Source organism: Heterodontus francisci, chromosome 5 (genome assembly GCF_036365525.1).
Source record: "Heterodontus francisci isolate sHetFra1 chromosome 5, sHetFra1.hap1, whole genome shotgun sequence".
In the NCBI taxonomy this organism is placed as follows: domain Eukaryota; kingdom Metazoa; phylum Chordata; class Chondrichthyes; order Heterodontiformes; family Heterodontidae; genus Heterodontus; species Heterodontus francisci.
Window position 1 is genome coordinate 94,180,435 of NC_090375.1, and position 19,702 is coordinate 94,200,136.

The following is a 19,702-nucleotide window of genomic DNA, read 5'->3' on the forward strand; positions in this document are numbered from 1 at the left end:
GGGATGGACACAGAGCTCCAGCTCAAGGAAGGTGATACTCCCAGCAGAAGGTATACAGGCAAAAGATGAGCTTCCTCAACTTGTTGGAGCATCAGTGTCTCAGGAAACTCGGGCTTTCATGGCAAGTTGCTGACATCTGCAGCCCTTGCAGCTACTCCCTTCCAAGAGGCCAGGTGGGCACGCATTGCGAGTGGTCATCAAGGTCACCACAGCCCTGAATTTCTCTGGCTCTTTACAGGATCCCGCTGGTGACATCTGCAGAACTCACTGCAGTGATATCCTGAGGCTAAAATGATTGGCTTCCAACAACCACAAGCACCTTCCTTTGTGTTCAGCATGACTCCAGCCAATGGTGAGTTTCTGCCTGATTCCCATTGTCTTCATTTTACTAGGGCTCCTTGGTGATATACTCGATCAAATGCTGCTTTTAAAGGCAGTCACTCTTGCCTTATCTCACATCTGGAATTCAGTTCTTTTGTCCATGCTTGCACCAAGGCTATAATGAGGTCTAGAGCCGAGTGGTCTAGGCAGAACATAAACTGAGCATCAGTGAGTAGGTTTTTGATGAGTAGATATTGCTTGCCAGCACGGTCAATGGCACCTTCCATCATTTTGCTGATGATTGAGAGTAGGCGGATGAGGCGATAATTGGCCAGATTGGATTTGTCCTGCCTTTTGTGGACAGGACATACCTTGGTAATTTTCTACATTTTTGGGTAGATATCAATATTGTAGCTATACTGGCTTAGCATGGCTAGGGGTGCAGCTAGTTCTGGAGCACAGGTCTTCAGTACTACGGCTGGGAATGTATCGGGGCCAAAACCTTTGCTTTGTCCAGTGAGCTCAACCATTTCTTTATATCGCATGGAGTGAATCAAATTGGGTGAAAACTGGCATCTGAGATGTTAGGTCCTCAGGAGATGGAGCATCCACTTGGCACAACTAGTTGAAGAAGGTTGTGAAAGCTTCAGCCTTGTCTTTTGCACTTTTCATGCTGGGCTTTGCCAGCATTGTTGATGGTGATGTTCTTGGAGTCTCCTCCTTCTGTAAGTTGTTTAATTATCCACCACATTCGTGACTGGATCTGGCTGAATTGTCGAGCTTTGATATGATTCGTTAGTTGTGGGATCACTTTGCTCTGTCTATCGCTTTGCCAGCTTCTGTTGTTTAGCATGCACATGGTCCTCTGCTGCAGCTTCAACAGGTTGACACCTTATTTTCTGGTATGCCTGATGCTGCTCCTGGCATGCTTTTCTACACTCTTTATTGAACCAGGGTTGATCCTGTGGCTTGATGGTAATGTTAGTGTGGGATATGCTGGATCACGAGCTTACAGATTGTGGTGAAATACAGTTCTGCTGCTGATGACCCACAGTGCCTCATAGATGCCCAGTTTTGAGCTGATAGATCTATTCTGCATCTATCTCATTTAGCATAGTGGCAATGGCACACAACACAATGAATGTGTCCTCAGTGTGAAAATGGGACTTAGTCTCCACAAGGACTGTGTGGTGGTCGCTCCTACCAACACAGTCATGGACAGATACATCTGCAACAGGTAGAGTGGTAAGGACAGAGTCAAGTAGGTTTGGACAAGGTCAAGTAGGTTTTTCACTGGCGTTGGCTCTCTCACCACCTGCTGTCAGCCCAGTCTGGCAGTTATGTCCTTCAATATTCAGTCAGTAATGGTATTACGAGCCACTCTTGAGGATGGATATTGAAGTCCTCCACGTGCTACCTCCAAGTTATGTTCACCTGAGGGTGTGCAGTAGGTGATAATCAACAGGAGGTTTCCTTGCCCATGTTTGACCTGATACTATGAGACTTCATGGAGTCTGGAGTCAATGTTGAGGACTCCCATTGCCACTTCCTCCCGATTGTATATCACTGTGTCGCCACTGTGGTGGATCTGTCCTGTTGATGGGACAGGACATAACTGGGGATGGTAATGGGGGAGTCTGGGATGTTGGCTGAAAAGCATAATTCTGAGAGTATGGCTATATCAGGCTGTAGAATTTGTAGAAATTGGATATAATGTGGAGCAGTTTTTAAATTTGCATTTCTTAACTAATTCGGACTATTATTTGAATTGCGTATATTTGATAATGTCGAGCAGAGATGGAAGTTTGCATTAAAATAAAAGCAAAATACTGAAGATGCTGGAAATCTGAAATAAAAACAAGAAATGCTGGAAATACTCAGCAGGTCTGGCAGCATCTGTGGAGAGAGAAGCAGAGTTAACACTTCCGATGAAGGGTCACTGACCTGAAATGTTAACTCCGTTTCTCTCTCCACAGATGCTGCCAGACCTGCTGAATATTTCCAGCATTTCTTGTTTTTATTATGGAAGTTTGCATTGTTATTTTGTTATATTTAGAGGACCAGGAAAAGCATGTTGGATGAAAGGAGTTCATAGTTTTATTTTGATTTTTTTGGGAGTTACCAAAAATTTGGAATAGCACAAATTTTCAATGCTATTCGTGTTCTCAAAGACAAGTGAACATTAAAAGGTCTTTTTCAGTTTGAAGAGGATTCCAAGTTTTATTTTGTGTTTTACAGAAAAAGGTGACACTAAACACTTTTCTGGACACCTTGATGTCTGATCCCCCACCACAGTGTCTTGTCTGGCTGCCACTCATGCATCGTCTTGCAAACGTCGAAAACGGTAAGTTATGAACAATTTAGGACAGTTCTACCTTGCCTATTGGCTGTGTTTTTCTTTTTTTTTTCTCCTTTTCTGATCGTAATGACTCATTCTGGGTTTACAGCTTTCATGAACACTGGAGGCCCTCTTGTACATCAGTCAATCAGCCAGTCTTCCTGTGTGAACAGGGACAGTGAGCTCTTGGGGGGCCTCACTGCCCATTCCTACCCTCATTCCAGCAGGATTCACCAAACAGTGATCAGGAGCACGAACCTTAGCTAAGGGAAACTCAGGCCAATTTTAATGAATCAGATAACTCAGTGAAAAATGGGATAACAAGTGACCTTCCTAACATGTTTAGTTCAAAAACAACTTGCATCTCTCCTTGCATACCAAAACATCTCAAACTTCTTTACAGAGTGCAAGTTCAGCTCCACACTGGAGTGTGCCACTTCTACTTTTTAAAAAATGGTGCTGTGCTCAGTAAAATCTGCCAGTGAAAGGGAAGGGACCCCAGAAAGGTGTGCTCTTCCAGGCTCTACAGTAATAATGTGGGCCCCTGGTGCACTGGAGCAACCACCACCGCCCCCCTCCCCCCAACCCCTACTGCCCCCACCATGCTATTTCTATCCTACCCATTCTGCCAAGGATCTACAACAATAGCTTGCATTTATGTAGCACTTTTAACGTAGTTAAACATCCCAAGGTGCTTCAGAGGAACATTATCAAACAAAATTTGACTCTGAGCCACATAAGGAGATATTTGGACAGATGACCAAATGCTTGGACAAAGTTAAGTTTTAAGGAGCGTCTTAAAGAAGAATAGAGAGGCCTAAGTTTCGGGAGAGAATTTCAGTGCTTTGGCAGCTGAAGGCACAGCTACCAGTGGTGGAACGATTAAAATTGGGGATGCTCAAGAGGCCAGAATTGGAGGAGTGCAGAGATCTCGGGGGTGAGGATATCACAGTTAGGGAGGGGCAAGATCATAGAGGAATTGAAAACATGGATGGGAATTTTAAAATTGAGGTATTTCTTGACCAGGAGCCAGCCTAGGTTCACGAGCATCGAGGTGATGGATGAACAGGACTTGGTGCAAGTTAGGACACAGGCAGCAGAAATTTTGATGACCTTATGGAGGCTAGAACATGGGAGGCTGGCCAGAAATATGTTGAAATAGTCAAGCCTAGAGGTAGCAAGGAATAGATCAGGGTTTCAGCAACAGATTGTCTAATTAACTTGATTGAATTTTTCGAGGTGGTGACTAGATGTGTAGATGAGGGTAAAGCAGTTGATGTAGTCTACATGGACTTCAGTAAGGCTTTTGATAAGGTCCCGCATGGGAGATTGGTTTAGAAAATAAGAGCCCATGGGATCCAAAATTGGCTTAGAGGCAGAGGGTAATGGTCGAGGGTTGTTTTTGCGAGTGGAAGCCTGTGACCAGTGGTGTACCACAGGGATCGATGCTGGGACCCTTGCTGTTTGTAGTGTACATTAATGATTTAGACATGAATGTAGGAGGTATGATAAGTAAGTTCACAGATGACATGAAAATTGGTGGTGTCGTAAATAGTGGGGAGGAAAGCCTTAGATTACAGGACGATATAGATGGGCTGGCAAATGGAATTTAATCCTGAGAAGTGTGAGGTGATGCATTTTGGGAGGACTAACAAAGCGAGGGAATATACAATTGATGGTAGGACCCTAGGAAGTACAGAAGGTTAGAGGGACCTTGGTGTATTGGTCCATAGATCGCTGAAGGCAGCAGCACAGGTAGATAAGGTGGTTAGGAAGGCATATGGGATACTTTATTAGCCGAGGCATAGAATGTAAGAGCAGGGAAGTTATGATGGAGCTGTGTAAAATGCTAGTTAGGCCACAGCTGGAGTACTGTGTACAGTTCTGGGTATCACACTATAGGAAGGCTGTGATTGCACTGGAGAGGGTGCAGAGGAGATTCACCAGGATGTTGCCTGGACTGGAGCATTTCAGCTATGAAGAGAGACTGAAAAGGCTAGGGTTGTTTTCCTTAGAGCAGAGAAGGCTGAGGGGGGACATGATTGAGGTATACAAAATTATGAGGGCATTGATAGGTTAGATAGGAAGAAACTTTTTCCGTTAGTGGAAGGGTCAGTAACCAGGGGCATAGATTTAAGGTAAGGGGCAGGAGGTTTAGAGGGGATTTGAGGAAAAACATTTTCACTCAGAGGGTGGTTGCAATCTGGAATGCACTACCTGAAAAGCTGGTAGAGGCAGGAACCCTCACAACATTTAAGAAGTATTTATATGAGCACTTGAAACACCACAGCATATAAGGCTGCGGGCCAAGGACTGGAAAATGGGATTAGAATAGTTAGGTGCTTGATGGCCGGCACTGACGTGATGGGCCGAAGACCCTGTTTCTGTGCTGTATAACTCTATGACTCTATGACTATGAGCTGAGGCAGGGTGAAGTTAGGTGATGCTGCTTACTGGTTCAGTGTCTGAGCTTCCCAATGTTGTGGAGGCCTGAGACTGGTGAATTTCAGGGGGAATGCCAAATGGGGCATGCAGCTTGTAACATCATGTTAATGGGCCTAGCCCTGAACATAGACCTGCTAGAAGGATCATGCAGCTGGCACACCCACTTTAAAGGCCAGCTGCCCAATAATTAAAAGCTGCTATATAACATGTTTATCAGGAGCAGTGAGATAGGAGTATTGGAGGACAGATAGCACTGTAGCACAAAGTCGTGGCACATATGTTAATAGATTAACAATAAAATGATAAAAATGCACTCCATCCATCTTGTAAAGGTCTACGGTCAAGTATTTCCAGTGCCAGTAGATAAGTTGAAGGATACAGTGGAGGCTAGCACCAGCATTCAGGCCATTGACTAATTAGTCTTTTTGCTTTTGCCTTTAGCACTCCCAACCTATAAACCATCATTTTGAGCCAACTCTATAACTGGCTTTTGCTATTCATCACAGTGTCTTTTATGCATTATTCGCTTGAAATATTTTGCAAAGCCTAATTTCTGAAAATCGTATTCTCATCCGCCATGATACCTCAGGGTTGCATTTTTGGAGAGCCCAGTTTCCTACATTACAGCATGGCACATAAGACATTTTCTGTAACATCCTGGACTACAGGAAAATTTCATTTAGTGCATGCATGCAAGTATTCCTGCAACTTTGGGTGCATGTGTGTTTTTAAAAAAATGTTTATGGAAGTGGCAGGATCAGCTTTCTGGGTAACTGCAACTTGGAGCTGGTTCATCCAAACTTTGCTAATGAGTTCCTGTGTCTGGAGCATCGCTTTGTAAACTGTACAACAAGGAGTCTTGCAAATGTCAAGATTTGCGGAGAATCACCTTCACGTAGTGGGTAAATACAGCAACTTTGAAAACTGCTGCTTTAGAGAATAAATATATTCTTTTATCAAACTACATGTACTTTAAACATACAGTATATATGCAAAATAAAAATTAAAAGTAATATTTACAGTACAAAGTAAAAATAACCTACATGCTTTTGTGTGTTCCATCTACACAGTCTTCCACCCTGTTGAGTGTTCCTATTGCCACAGTGAGAGCATGATGGGTTTTCGATATCGTTGCCAGCAGTGTCACAATTATCAGCTATGTCAGGACTGCTTTTGGAGAGGCCATGCAAGTGGTTCTCATAGCAACCAACACCAAATGAAAGAATACACATCGTGGGTAAGAAGAGCATGAGTTTATTGGGTATAATAGCAGAAAGTGTATCCACATATGCAGCATAACAATAACCCAAATTGTTTAATTTATAAACAATATGTTGCTGCCCTGACTGGTATAAATTGTAATCATTTCATTCATTTTACTTTTTCTTTGGGTTGGCGAGGAGGGGTGGGGGTGCGGTGGGGAAAAATATTTGCCCATATTTTGTGGTAAGACTGATGGCGAGGCTGTCAGCGCTCAGCGTTATTATGATATAAAACAGACAGCAGCTTTTCATGTCTGTATACTGCAGCAAAGTAGGGAAATCAGAAAGTTGCTGTCTTATTTGCCCTGTTCCTCTACAAGTACCAGTCAGCCACTTGGAGACTTGCATTGGAATACATGAAGTTGCTGTATTTACCCACTAGTCACCCATTAAACACACCAGAAAACATTAGGGCTTGTCCATTCAAGTGTAAGTGATTTTTTTAACAGTGCTGCGGAAGCCGATTGCCTACCGGGGGTATGCGCTGCTCTGTCTCCCACTTCCGGTAATATACGCAGCACACAATCTTCAGAAGGACACTTGTGGACGTCCCTGTGAGAGCCAGAAGCAACCGAACTGTTGAGATCATGACATCACACAGCCACATCGGCTGATGTAACACACATTTTCCAAATTTGAACCACACCGGTCCATTTGATTGAATTCACTTGTTGTTTACCAAAGATCAAGCTTTCAACTGTAAGAGGATCCAGCATTAACATTATTTAAATGGCCAGGCACCCAACCTGCAGGTAAGAAAACTTCGAAGAACTTCTGCCATTGCAAGGTGTCTGAAGATACTCTGGAATGGTTTTAGAGGCATTGTGGTGAGTTCCTGGATTTGGCAGAGAATGTAGCTGCATCCTCACAGGAATAGCAGGTGACCTGACCACACAAAGGCTTCAACAGATATGGGGGCTGGAGCTGCAGTGCCTCTGGGTCTGCAACACAACAAGGAAATGGAGCGGAGGCTGTGGAGAGGGGAAGTTCTCTGCGATTCCCTCTGTCAACTTGGAACCGGTCTCCTCCATGCTACTTGACAGTGAGAGGGTGTCTGGCAGGCCAGCCAATGCACCCAGCATCCCACTGTGTATGCTCAGTCAGCCCGCTCCTGTATGCCACCCCATCAAGGTCCTCATCTGAGTTCCCTTCAGCAGGATTCGTCTGCAGCCTCACCCTCCACTGAGCTGGCACACGAACCATCCTTTACCCCTGGCAGGATGCAGGATGAAGGCAAGCTGGGAGTTGAGAAGGGACATGAGGCAGGAACGCACTGTCATGCTGAATGTTCTCAGCGACACTGATGCCACAGGCTCTGTCACAGCCAGCCCCATGATGTGGAGTACCATCTCCTCCGGAGGGTTCAGGAGATGCAGGCATCCTTGTCTCCTGCCAGCTCCACTCTGCTCCCTTCTATTGTGTCCCACCTTGTCCTGCAAGAGAGAGGAAGGAATGTTTTTGATTATGGTGCACTGTGTTTGGGTGATGCACCTGCCATAGCTGAATAGCTGGACGATGGAGGCAACAAGAAGTGGGTTTGAGGTTGGCAGCATTGGTAGGTGTGTGAGGATGAGGCAGAGTATCTGGATGTCAGATCTGAGTCCTGAGTGCCAAAGAGTGCTGCTGGTTGAGTGATAGGTGTATGGTGCATTGAGCAGCGTGAGAGTTTGGTGATTTGGTAGGTTGGAGATGTTATGCCAGACACCCTCTTACTGATCTTGACCATCTGCATCAAAGTCATTAGTCTTCACGTGGTCCTGCTGACAGGTCCTTGGGTCCCAATGCTGAGAATTGACCTCCCTGGCCACCTGCTACCAATCTCTTCTGAGGGTTGTCCTTGAGTGCCTGCTGCCCCCTTGCCCACCTCAGGGAACCATGGCATCCCTTCTCCTGTCTATCTCCACCACTAAGGCCTCTAGCACTGCATCTGTGATCTGGAGTCATCGCTCTGTTCTGGTGTTGCATTTTTCTTGTTTAGAATTACAGCAATAGTATTAAGTCACAGCCTCCTGTAATTTAGTACAGCTTCCCTTTAAGAGAGACAGACTGTCTTTAAGAACAGAAGTCTAGCTACAACATGTGAGATGAGTGAACGCTGTTTAGCTCCCTGTTGAGCACAAAGGCATCCAGCAGCACAGCAGACGCTTAGCCCTATGCTATAATCATGGAAATGAGGTGGCAACACCAAATTTGCATGCTGCTTACCTTCACCAGAAATGAATGGTGACCCCATCCCCAAAAAGTGGTGCACACCAATTTTTAGCCCTGTGTGTCTTCACAAGAATTCTTCAATCTGGTTGGTTGAAGAGAGACTCTGTCACTTGTCCTGTTCACATAGATCCCAGATCCACTGTAGAAGGCACCACATTGTATCAGACACCTAGTCATAGTTTCAGACTCCTGATCATGGTAAGTTGTTTCGCAAAGCCCACAAAGTCTGTGGGAGCTGTAAGTGTCATGAATGGCAAGCATCATGCGTTTGCCACTCACTGCACAATCAGAGCTGTAAGTTTTCTCTTTGCAGTATAGCATATTATTTGCTCCAAATAAATTTGGAATTTTTCTTGCAGGTACAGTTTACATTTGATCTATTGGAATTAACTGTTCTAGTTTTGTATGCAGCATTTCTCTCTTGTAATACTGCTCTTTATCAGAATTTGATTCATCATAAGTCAAGCTTTCAACTTTGTGGATTGAATTCCAAGTCATTGCTCTGAATTACAAATTCCTGAATTTGTTACTTGTAGTTGGAGTATAGGCAAAAGTGTCCAAAAACCCAGGTACTGTAAAATCTGACATAAAAGTGCACATAAAATCTCTACAACCAGAAATTGATAGTTTAGATGGGTGTTTCATTAAAGTGAGTATAATTCATACTTGACAGTATCAAAGGTAATCAAACTTTGAGTTATCACTCCGTAAAGCTGCAGTGATCATGTAGCAAGAAGCAATCTTTCAATATGGACATCGTAATGCTTCAACACATTGGCCATTGGCTTTGCTGTTGCAATTTCGATCACCTGAACTCAAAAGTCAGTTCAGTGGGAAGATTTTAACTTTGACTTCTGAATGATAGCAGTGACAGTGAGAATTGTTATCAAGAACCTTAATTTTCTTGGTGGCGTGAGGCTGACCATTTTAAAAATGTGTTTATTTTTCTTTTACCATAAGGCATGCTTTCTCGTCACCCAAATGAGAACTAGCAAAATTCACATATGCAGAGAAACTCAATTTAAATGTCATTTAACGGGTACGGTAGCCTTGTTAATGGACAAATAATCTATAGGCCTGAACTAATAATCCAGAGACATGAGATCATGACAGCAGCTGCGGAATTTATATTCAGTTAATTAAATAAATCTGGAATAAAAAGTTAGTATCATAAATGGTGACCAGGAAAGTACTGAATTGTTGTAAAAATCTATCAGGCTTACTAATGTCCTTTAGGGAAGGAAATCTGCTCTTCTTACCAGGTCTGGTCTATGTGACCCCAGACTCACAGCAACATGACTGACTCTTAACTGCCCTCTGAAATGGCCACTTTGTTGTCTCAAACTGCGAGGCAAAATTTTATAAGAATAAAACTGGAAGAACCACCCATCATCGACCTAGGCACCAAGCCACAGCAAAGGCACACCCCGCCCAGTCAACCCTGTGAAGTCCTCCTCACTAACATCTGGGAACTATGTCAAAATTGAGAAAAGTGTCTTAGAGGCTAGTCGAGCAAAACCCTGACATAGTCATACTCACAGAATCATGCCTTTTAGCCAATATCCCATTACCATCTCTGGCATATGTCCTGTCACACAGGCAAGATAGTATCCACCAAAGATGGTGGCACACTGGTATGTAGTGGGGAGGGAGTGGTTCTCGAAATACTCAACATTGATTCTAGACCTCATGAAGTCTCATGGCATCAGGTTAAACATGGGAAAGGAAACCTCCTGTTGATTACCACACACTGCCCTCCCTCCTCCCAAGTTGAACAACACATGGAAAAAGCACTGAGGGTAGCAAGGGCACAGAATGTGCTCTGGCTGGGGGACTTCAATGTTCATCACCAAAAGTGGCTCTATAGTACCACTGGCTGAGTCCTGAAGGACATAGATGCGAGACTAGGCCTGCGGCAGGTGGTGAGAGAACCAATGTGAGGGAAAAGCTTACCTGACCTCATCGTCACCAATCTACCTGTTGCAAATGCATCTGTGAATTAAGTTAATTAATTAAGTTAATTAAGGATAGCCAGTATGGATTTGAAAAAGGCAGATCATGCTTGACTAATCTCATTGAATTTTTTGATAAGTAACAGAGAAGTTGATGAAGGGAATGCTGTGGATGTTGTTAATATGGATTTTAAGAAAGCATTTGATAAGGTACCACATAAAAGGCTGGCTAAGAAAATTGAGGCTCATGGAATAGGAGGGTCAGTGTCCAATTGGATTAAAAAATTGCTTTAAGGACAGAAAACAGCAAGTCATAGTGAATGGTTGTTTTTCAGACTGGAGGATGGTAGACAGTGGTATTCCCCAAGGGACAGTGCTGGAACCACTTCTTTTTTAATATATATAAATGACTTGGATCTTGGAATACAGAGTAGAATCTCAGAATTTGCTGACGACACCAAACTTGGAGGTGCATCAAACAGTGAGGATGATGTGAACCGCCTGCAACAGGACATAGATGGGCTAGCAGAATGGACATCCAGATGGCAGACGGAGTTTAATACTGACAAGAGTGAGGTGATGCTTTTTGGCAGAAGGGATAGGGAGAGGCAATGCATACTTAATGGCACAGTTCTAAAGAGTGTGCAGGAACAGAGCGACCTGGGGGTGCATGTGCATCGATCTTTGAAGGTGGCAGGACATATTGAGAGAGTGGTTAGTAAAGAACATGGGATCTTCAGCTTCATAAATAGAGGCATTGAGTACAAAAGCAGGGAAGTTATGCTCAACCTTTATGAAGCTCTGGTTAAGCCCCAACTGGAGTATTGCCTCCAATTCTGGTCACTGCACTTCAGGAAGGATATGAGTGCAGAGGAGATTTACCAGAATGGTTCCTGGGATGGAGGATTTTAGTTACAAGGTTAGGTTGGAAAAGCTGGATTTGTTCTCCTTAGAACAAAGGAGATTGAGGGGAGATTTAATTGAAGTGTACAAGATTATGACAGGCTGAGATAAGTTAGTCAAGGAAAACTGTTCACATGAACAAATGGTACAAGGACTAGGGTACACAGATTGAACATTTTGAGCAAAAGATGCAGGAGGAATATGAGGAAGCACTTCTTTACGCAGCGGGTGGTAATGAGCTGGAACTCGCTGCCCACGAGGGTGGTGAAGCAGAGACGACCAACGACTTCGAGAGCAAGTTGGATGACCATCTGAGAGAAATAGACTTGCAGGACTACAGGGATCGAGTTGAGGAGTGGGACTGACTGCATAGCTCTGTGGAGAACCGGCATGGACTTGATGGCCCGAATGGCCTCCCATGCCCTAAATGACTCTATGACGTAGCACAAGATTAGGTAGGAGATATCAGAATGAAATTTAATGTGGACAAGTATTTGGCAGCACATAATGGGGGGAAGATTAAAGAGAGGAAAGACACTAAATAGTAAAACTTTAAAAGGAGTAAAGGGTTCTGATACACAAATCTTTAAAAGTGGGAAGTCAAGTGATAATGCTCTAAAAAGGAATATGGGATCCTAAGTTTTATATATAGGGGCATGATATAAAAACAAGAGGTAATGCTAAACCTATACAAATCATTGGTTAGGTTACAGTTAGAATATTTTGTTCAGTTTGGTCAATTTACTTAAGGAAGGACATCAAGAAGAAATTCGCTAAAATAACGGTAGTGATAAGAACCTTTCGTTAAGTCAAGGAACTATTTTCATTGGAATAGTGATGGTTAAGAAAGATCTCATAGTGGTGTTCAATATTGAGAGGTCTTGACAAAATAAATTGTGAATTTGATTATGCAGAGGGTTGCTCTGATGTGAAGTGTACGACCAGAAACAATGGTGAAAGCAAAATACATTGTAGCTTTCAAAGAGAAAGTGGATACAGATTGAAACATAAAAATTTAAAGGGGTATCAAGAGAGGGTAGGGGAAATGGGAGTAAATGCATAGCACTTTCAGGGATCCAGGACAGGATCAATGGGTAAACTAGCCTCTTTCTGTGCTGTATCGTGCTAAGATTCTAGAATTGTCCATTTAATCTGATGAATTTTATTATTTCCTTCGCCTTGTTCTCCTCTTCTGTCCTGAATCCACTCTGAAGTAGCAAACCTAAGTCTGTGTATTGGCTGGCTATTCAACTTTTGAGGGTATTGCAGCTGAGATTAATGCAGTGCCCATCTGACGCCCAGGTGGGCAGATTTTCCAGCAGAAGTCATTGGATAGCAATTGGGAATGTACAACTTGGCTGACTTTATTTCCTGCCTCCCAGGAACATAGACCAAATATGGCATCCCCAACTGCTACCCTGCTTGGGATCAGATAACTCATGCACAGTCTGGGATCAAACTTGTGCTCTTTTGGTTTGAATGGCTTAATACATGTTGTGATGCTTTTACCCATTAATCAATTTCAGGAAGACTGGTAATATTTGTCTGCAAATTGAAGTAACCAAAAAAATACCTCTTCAATTAATTTATTCACCTCATTGTTTAATACTTAAAAAAATTATTTATTCTTGTATCCACTAATATTAGCATTTCTGCAGTGTAAAAGAACAATTTTCTGTTCATTTTACAAATTCAACTCACATTATTTAGCATTATGAAATAAAACCTTCAACTTGCCCATTTCAGTCCAGTGGGTGAAACATATATGGTACAAATAATGCTGACAAAATGTGGTATGTATATCTTCAAACACAAGTTGGTTTTATAATGCTTCACTGGTGATTGAAAGTTCACTGGGTATCCACATGATATTCTAATAGAATTCTTCAAAAGGTTAAATTTTGTTAAAATTGAGAAGCCAAATAAAAGTAAATCCATTCACTCACAGCGCTCATTTTCCAGAACTAGGCCATTCAGTCCCTCAAGCCTGTTCCTCCGTGCAATTAGATTGTGGCTGACCTATATCTTAACTCCATCGACCTAACTTGGTTCCACATCCCATGCCTAACAAAAATATATCAATTTCAGTTTTAAAATTTTCAATTGACCCAGCCTCAGCAGCTTTTTGGGGGAGAGTGTTCCCGATTGCCACATACAAACATACGAATTAGGAGCAGGAGTAGACCTCTTGGCCCTTCGAACCTACTCTGCCATTCAATAAGTTCATGGCTGAACTGATTATTCCACATTTCCACCTACCCCCGATAACCTTCCATCCCCTTGCTTGTGAAGAATCTATCTACCTCTGCCTTAAAAATATTTAAAGACTCTGCTTCCACCATCTTTTGAGGAAGAGAGTTCCAAAGACTCACGACCCTCTGAGAGAAAAAATTTCTCCTCATTTCTGTCTTAAATGGGTGACCCCTTATTTTTAAACAGTGACCCCTTGTTCTAGATTCTCCCACAAGGGGAAACATCCTTTCCATATCCACCCTGTCAAGATCCCTCAAGATCTTGTATGTTTCAATCAAGTCACCTCTCACTCTTCTAAATTCCAGTGGGTACAAGCCTAGCCTGTTCAATCTTTCCTCATAAGACAGCTCACCCATTCCAGGTATTAGTCTAGTAAACCTTCTCTGTACTGGCTCCAACACATTTACATCTTTCCTTAAATCAGGAGACCAGTACTGTACACCGTACTCCAGATATGGTCTCAACAATGCCCTGTATAGCTGAAGCATAACCTCCCTACTTTTGTATTCAATTCCCCTCGCGATAAACTATAGCATTTTGTTAGCTTTCCTAATTACATGCTGTACCTGCATACTAGCCTTTTAGTTTAGAGATACAGCACTGAAACAGGCCCTTCGGCCCACCGAGTCTGTGCCGACCATCAATCACCCATTTATACTAATCCTACACTAATCCATATTCCTACCACATCCCCACCTGTCCCTATATTCCCCTACCACCTACCTATACTAGGGGCAATTTATAATGGCCAATTAACCTATCGACCTGCAAGTCTGTGGCATGTGGGAGGAAACCGGAGCACCCGGAGGAAACCCACGCAGACACAGGGAGAACTTGCAAACTCCACACAGGCAGTACCCAGAATTGAACCTGGGTCACTGGAGCTGTGAGGCTGCGGTGCTAACCAATGCGCCACTGTGCCGCCCCAATTTTGTAATTCACGCAGTAGGACACCCAGATCCCTCTGCATCTCAGAGCTCTGCAATCTCTCACCATTTAGATAATATGCTTTTTTATTCTTCCTGTCAAAGTGGACAATTTCCCCACTTTCCCACATTATATTCCATTTGCTAGCTCTTTGCCCACTCACTTAACCTATCTATATCCCTGTGTAACCCCCTTATGTCCCTTTCACAAGTTACTTTCCTACCTATCCTTGTGTCATCAGCAAATTTAGAAACCATACCTTTGGTCCCTTCATCTAAATTGTAAAATGTTGAGGCCCCAGAACAGATCCCTGTGGCACACCACTCGTTGCATCCTGCCAACCAGAAAATGACCCATTTATGTTGACTCTCTGTTTCCTGTTAGCTAGCCAATCTTCTAACCCCCTAAACCATGAGCTTTTATTTTCTGCAGTAACCTTTGATGTGGCACCTTATCAAATGCCTTCTGGAAATCTAGGTACACACACATCCACCGGTTCCACTTTATCCAAGCACATGTAACTCCCTCAAAAAACTCCAATAAATTGGTTAAACATGATTTCCCTTTCACAAAACCATGTTGACTCTGCCTGATTACCTTGAATTTTTCTAAATGCCCTGCTATAACATCTTTAATAATAACTTCTGACATTTTCCCTAAGACAGATGTTAAGCTAAGTGGCCTGTAGTTTCCAGCTTTCTGTCTCCCTTTTTTAATAAAGGAGTTACATTCGCTATTTTCCAACCTAACGGAACCTTCCCCAAATCTAGGGAATTTTGGAAAATTAAAACTAACACCACCAGCCTTTTTAGTAAAGAAGTTTATACCCCCTTGTTCTGGACTCCCCTAGCAGAGAAAATATCTACCCTATCAGCTCCTTTACTCACCTTAAACACCTCAATTATATCACCCCTTAATCTTCTATACTCTTGGGAATACAAGACCAGTCCATGCAACCGGTTCTCATAATGTAGACCTTTTAGCCCCTGTATAATTCTGGTGAATCTCTGCTGCATCCACTCCAAGGCCAATATATTATTCCAAAGGTGCAGTGCGCGGAACTGAACGCAATACTCCAGATGAAGTCCAGCCAGATCTTGATGCAATTGTAGAATAACTTCCATTCTTTTGTAGTCCAGTCCTCTTGAGATTAAATGCTAATATTCCATTAACCTTTTTTCATCACTTTTTGCACCTATTTGTAGCTTTTATTCTGTACTTCAGCCCTTAAATCTTTTTTTCCCCGCTGTTCCTAGTTTCTCACCATTTACAAAATACTCTGCTCTGTCTTTCTAAGGTGCAAAGTAGATGATCTTACACTTCCCCACATTGAATTCCATCTGCCACAGGTTTGCCCACTCACTTAATCTATCAGTGCCATGTTGTAACTTCCTGCTCTCATCTATATTATTTACTGTGCCACCAAACTTGGTATCACCAGCAACATACAGCTCATTAGTTCTTCACCTAAGTTATTTATAAATATAGTGAAAAGCTGAGGCCCAAGTATAGACCCCTGGGTTATGCTTCTGGTCACATACTGCTAATTTGAGTACATATCCATTATCCCTTTGCTCTGTCCCCTATCTCAAAATCCAATTCCTTGACTGACCAGCAGAATGGAATTAGAGTAGGTAGTCGATGTGGAGAGACAAACTCTAAATGGGCTGAAGGGCTTGTTTGTGTACTGTAGCAATTTATTATTCTGTAAAATCAACAATGAGGCTTAGATGGAAAGAAAAGCTCATGATGAAATAGGGATGCGACTGTTGTATTTTTACTCAATAATTAGAGCCATTTAATCGAGTATCATTGCTTACTTTTGACTTTTCGCATCATGGATTAATCTCGGGGATCAAATGCTGGAACTCAGCAACTGTGTTAAGGTGGGCAGATGTACTGTGGTAACAATAGCAAAGCCATCTTGCTCATGCCAAATAAATGCGAAGTATAATGCATTGTGTTTAATAACAAATATAATTCAATAGACAGTAGCAGTGATGCAGGGCTGGATTTTGTGTGGCCCTATGAAGTGGGATCAGACTCGGAGCGGGGGGCATGGAGCATCGCAGGGGTGGGGGGGGGGGGAGGTGGTGGCAAGTCGGAGGGCCCATCACCTCCCCGTCAATGAGCGATCTTCCCGGGGTCAGAATAGGTCGACAATGGCCTTCCCGCCCAGAGGCCAATTGAGGCCCTTAAGTGGCCTAATAACAGTCAATTAAGGGCCTCTTCCTGCCGCTGCTGGGATCTTACCAGCAGTAGGGGGGTGGGCCTCTGAGAGGAGGGGAGGTCATCTTGTAAGATGAGGCGCCCTCCTTACGGGTAGGATCCCTCCTCCGATTTGTGGCCCACGGAGGATCTCCATTGGGAACCAGTTCAATCCCAGGAACCCGTACCCCTGGACTGCAAGACCACCCCCCAGCCTCCCCTCACTAGGGCCTTCCAGACTGGACCCGGCGATGCCACCTCACCTACCTCTTCTCTGGGGTTCCAGTGCTGGGCCTGGGTCTGAGGCCTCTGTGGTACCGGCAGTGGACACTGCTCCCAGTGAGCTGCTGATCTGCCGGCCGTCTGATTGGCTGGCAACTCATGGAGGCAGGATCCCTGTCTTTAAAGGGACGGTGATCCCCGCTCCTGATTTAAAAAGGCCGGAGGATCGCTCTTTTTGGGGGCGGGGGGTGGGTGCAAAAACGCACAGGCAGGGTTCCACCTGCCTTTTTAGCCCGGCACCGGGAACCCTGCTTCCAGCACAAAATCCAGCCCGTTGTGTCGTAGAAAAGTTTATAACTTCTTGCCCTATTCTTTTCACTAAAGGAGACTATGTGCAGTCAAAATTTTGTGAAGGGGAGAAGGAGGAAAGGAGAAATATTTTTAAAAAGGCACAATATAAAAGTTCTTTTATAAAAACTGCAGAACTGTTTTAATATCTTGATACTTTACCTATCCATGTTACCTTTTCCATCCTTATTCTCAGAAATCCCCTGCAAAGAAGCTAACTAATGCACTTAGCAAGTCCTTAAGCTGTGCTTCCAGTCGTGAGCCTTTGCACCCAGTGTTCCCTGATCAGCCTGAAAAACCGCTAAACCTGGCCCACATTGTGTAAGTATATATTGACCTTTTAGGCTTTAAGAATGAATTTCCTATGCTCTATTGTGTGCTTTTAGGTTATTCGCTCAACAGCTTAATGGATGACACACTGTAGAATGGATTCATTTTTCCAAATATATTCTTCACAAGTAAAACTTGGACAACTTCTAAATTTGGTAACAGCATAGCATTTTTGAGTACTGTCTGTGTTTCCTATTAGTGTTAGAAACCTATGCTGTAAATACCTGCTCAAGCGTCACTGGCCCAATTCTGCAGTGGTAATGACAGCGAAACAGTCAGCTTTCGCTGTCATTATTCCACTGAAACTGACAGCAACTTCGAGTCCGCACATGCGTAGGGTATTCATAATTCATGAGAACTTTCACTCTTGCACTGTTGGTCTCATTGTAAAAACTCTTGAAAAGGTTACACCTCATTGAAGGTGTAACTGGGTTTTTAACCATGTACTAACTTCATAATTACTGCTAAACACCCTGAGAAGCTAATTTTATATTTTTGGAATGCCAAATTTCTCCATTATGATTTTTTAAAAATCCACATTTTTACAATTTTTTTAAAGCTTGTTCATCTTTATTTTAGCTTCTATCTTAATCCAATCATAATCACTTATTTTGTCTGAAAATTTATATCAGGAGTGAAGGATATTAAATGTTTTTAACTTCTTGATTTGCTGTGTGTGCATACTTCAGTGTGATTGGCTGCTTAACTGCTTGCTGACATCATGACTGCTGCATGTCTGGAGATCCCCTTGATTCAGCACCAAATTTAAACTGCCGTGAAGAAATGGGAAAAACATGACACAAAGATCACTAGATCTTTGTGGGCAGCTTTGTTCGAGATCAGTGGTGAGAGCAGTTGCTTCTCTGCTGGCCAAAAAATCCAGCCCAATTGATTCTTCTCAATGCCATCTGAAAATATTATTTTTTTATTGAATTATTAAATGTGAAAAATGTGAATGTTAAAGATGAAAAATATATACATAGCTATCCTACACCTACATGCATTTATTCAGTACCTTTACATTTCTGATGAAGGGTCTTTGTTCAAAAGAATTACCTGTCTCCTCTCTTTTCCGACACTAACAGACTTGATGTGTATTTCCAGTATTATCACTTGCTTTGCTTTATTTAATTTTTTTATTGTTTATTGGATGGGAGAATATTTTGTTAGGCTTTTTAAAGATCTGTAGATGTATAATGCTAATGGCTTGAAGCACACTGCTGTAAATGTACTTAAGAAAAATAAACATTGGTCTGGGTTAAATGGTAAATTTTGTTTAAATAGGTTCCTGTTAATTTCTTTTGGAAGCATTTATGTTTCCAGGTTGATAACAGAATTGCACCAAAGTTCCACACTTTTTTCAACATATTTGAGGCTTGTGTTACGAGCAGGTGAGACAGGGGTCTAGGGGTTCCCTCTCGGCCTTTGCCTGGTCTAAGCATAACAGGGTTTAATTTTAATAACACCATGTTTTTAGATCCCCTCAGTGAATCCTTATTCACTGCATTCCAATTGTAAGGCAAAGAAATTAGACAGGTTGTCTTAGATTTAAACAAGGTGGAAGTTTATTCATCTTAAACTCTAATCCGGTTAACAACTACAAATACGTGACACAACCACGCTAGCATGCAATCGCGATAAACACACACGCAGATAGAGACAGAAAAAGTAGAAGGAATAAAGGAGAAAAGTTTGAGGCAATATCTGGCAGTTATTTACAGTTCTTTAAGTTCAATGTGGAGTCTTTGGTTGCCAGTTAGTCTTACTGTTTGTTGGGGCCCATTGCACCCTTCAACTTGTTTCAATGTAGAAGTCTTTTCTCTCTTGAGGTTTACATGTCTTCAGTGGGTTCTTTTTCAGGTTTACTGCAGCCAGTGCTGGACTTACCTCTGACTGCCTTTGAGATCCCCAGGCTAATATTGCCTCCATCCCCCAGGAGAGATTCACCAGAATAGGCACAGAATTCCCAATGGACATTCCTT

General features: G+C 42.8%; 1 protein-coding gene across 9 annotated transcripts in view; it reads left to right on the forward strand.

Moving 5' to 3' along the window:
- The window catches only part of dtna (dystrobrevin, alpha), a 437,687-nt gene that overhangs the window by 256,617 nt on the left and 161,368 nt on the right, over positions 1–19,702 (forward strand). For all 9 annotated transcript variants that reach the window (XM_068031788.1, XM_068031787.1, XM_068031789.1 and 6 more), the window contains exons 7-9: positions 2,560–2,665; positions 6,175–6,341; positions 17,587–17,711. In XM_068031788.1, coding sequence (XP_067887889.1) covers positions 2,560–2,665; positions 6,175–6,341; positions 17,587–17,711 — 398 coding nt within the window. The remainder of the gene's footprint in view (positions 1–2,559; positions 2,666–6,174; positions 6,342–17,586; positions 17,712–19,702) is intronic.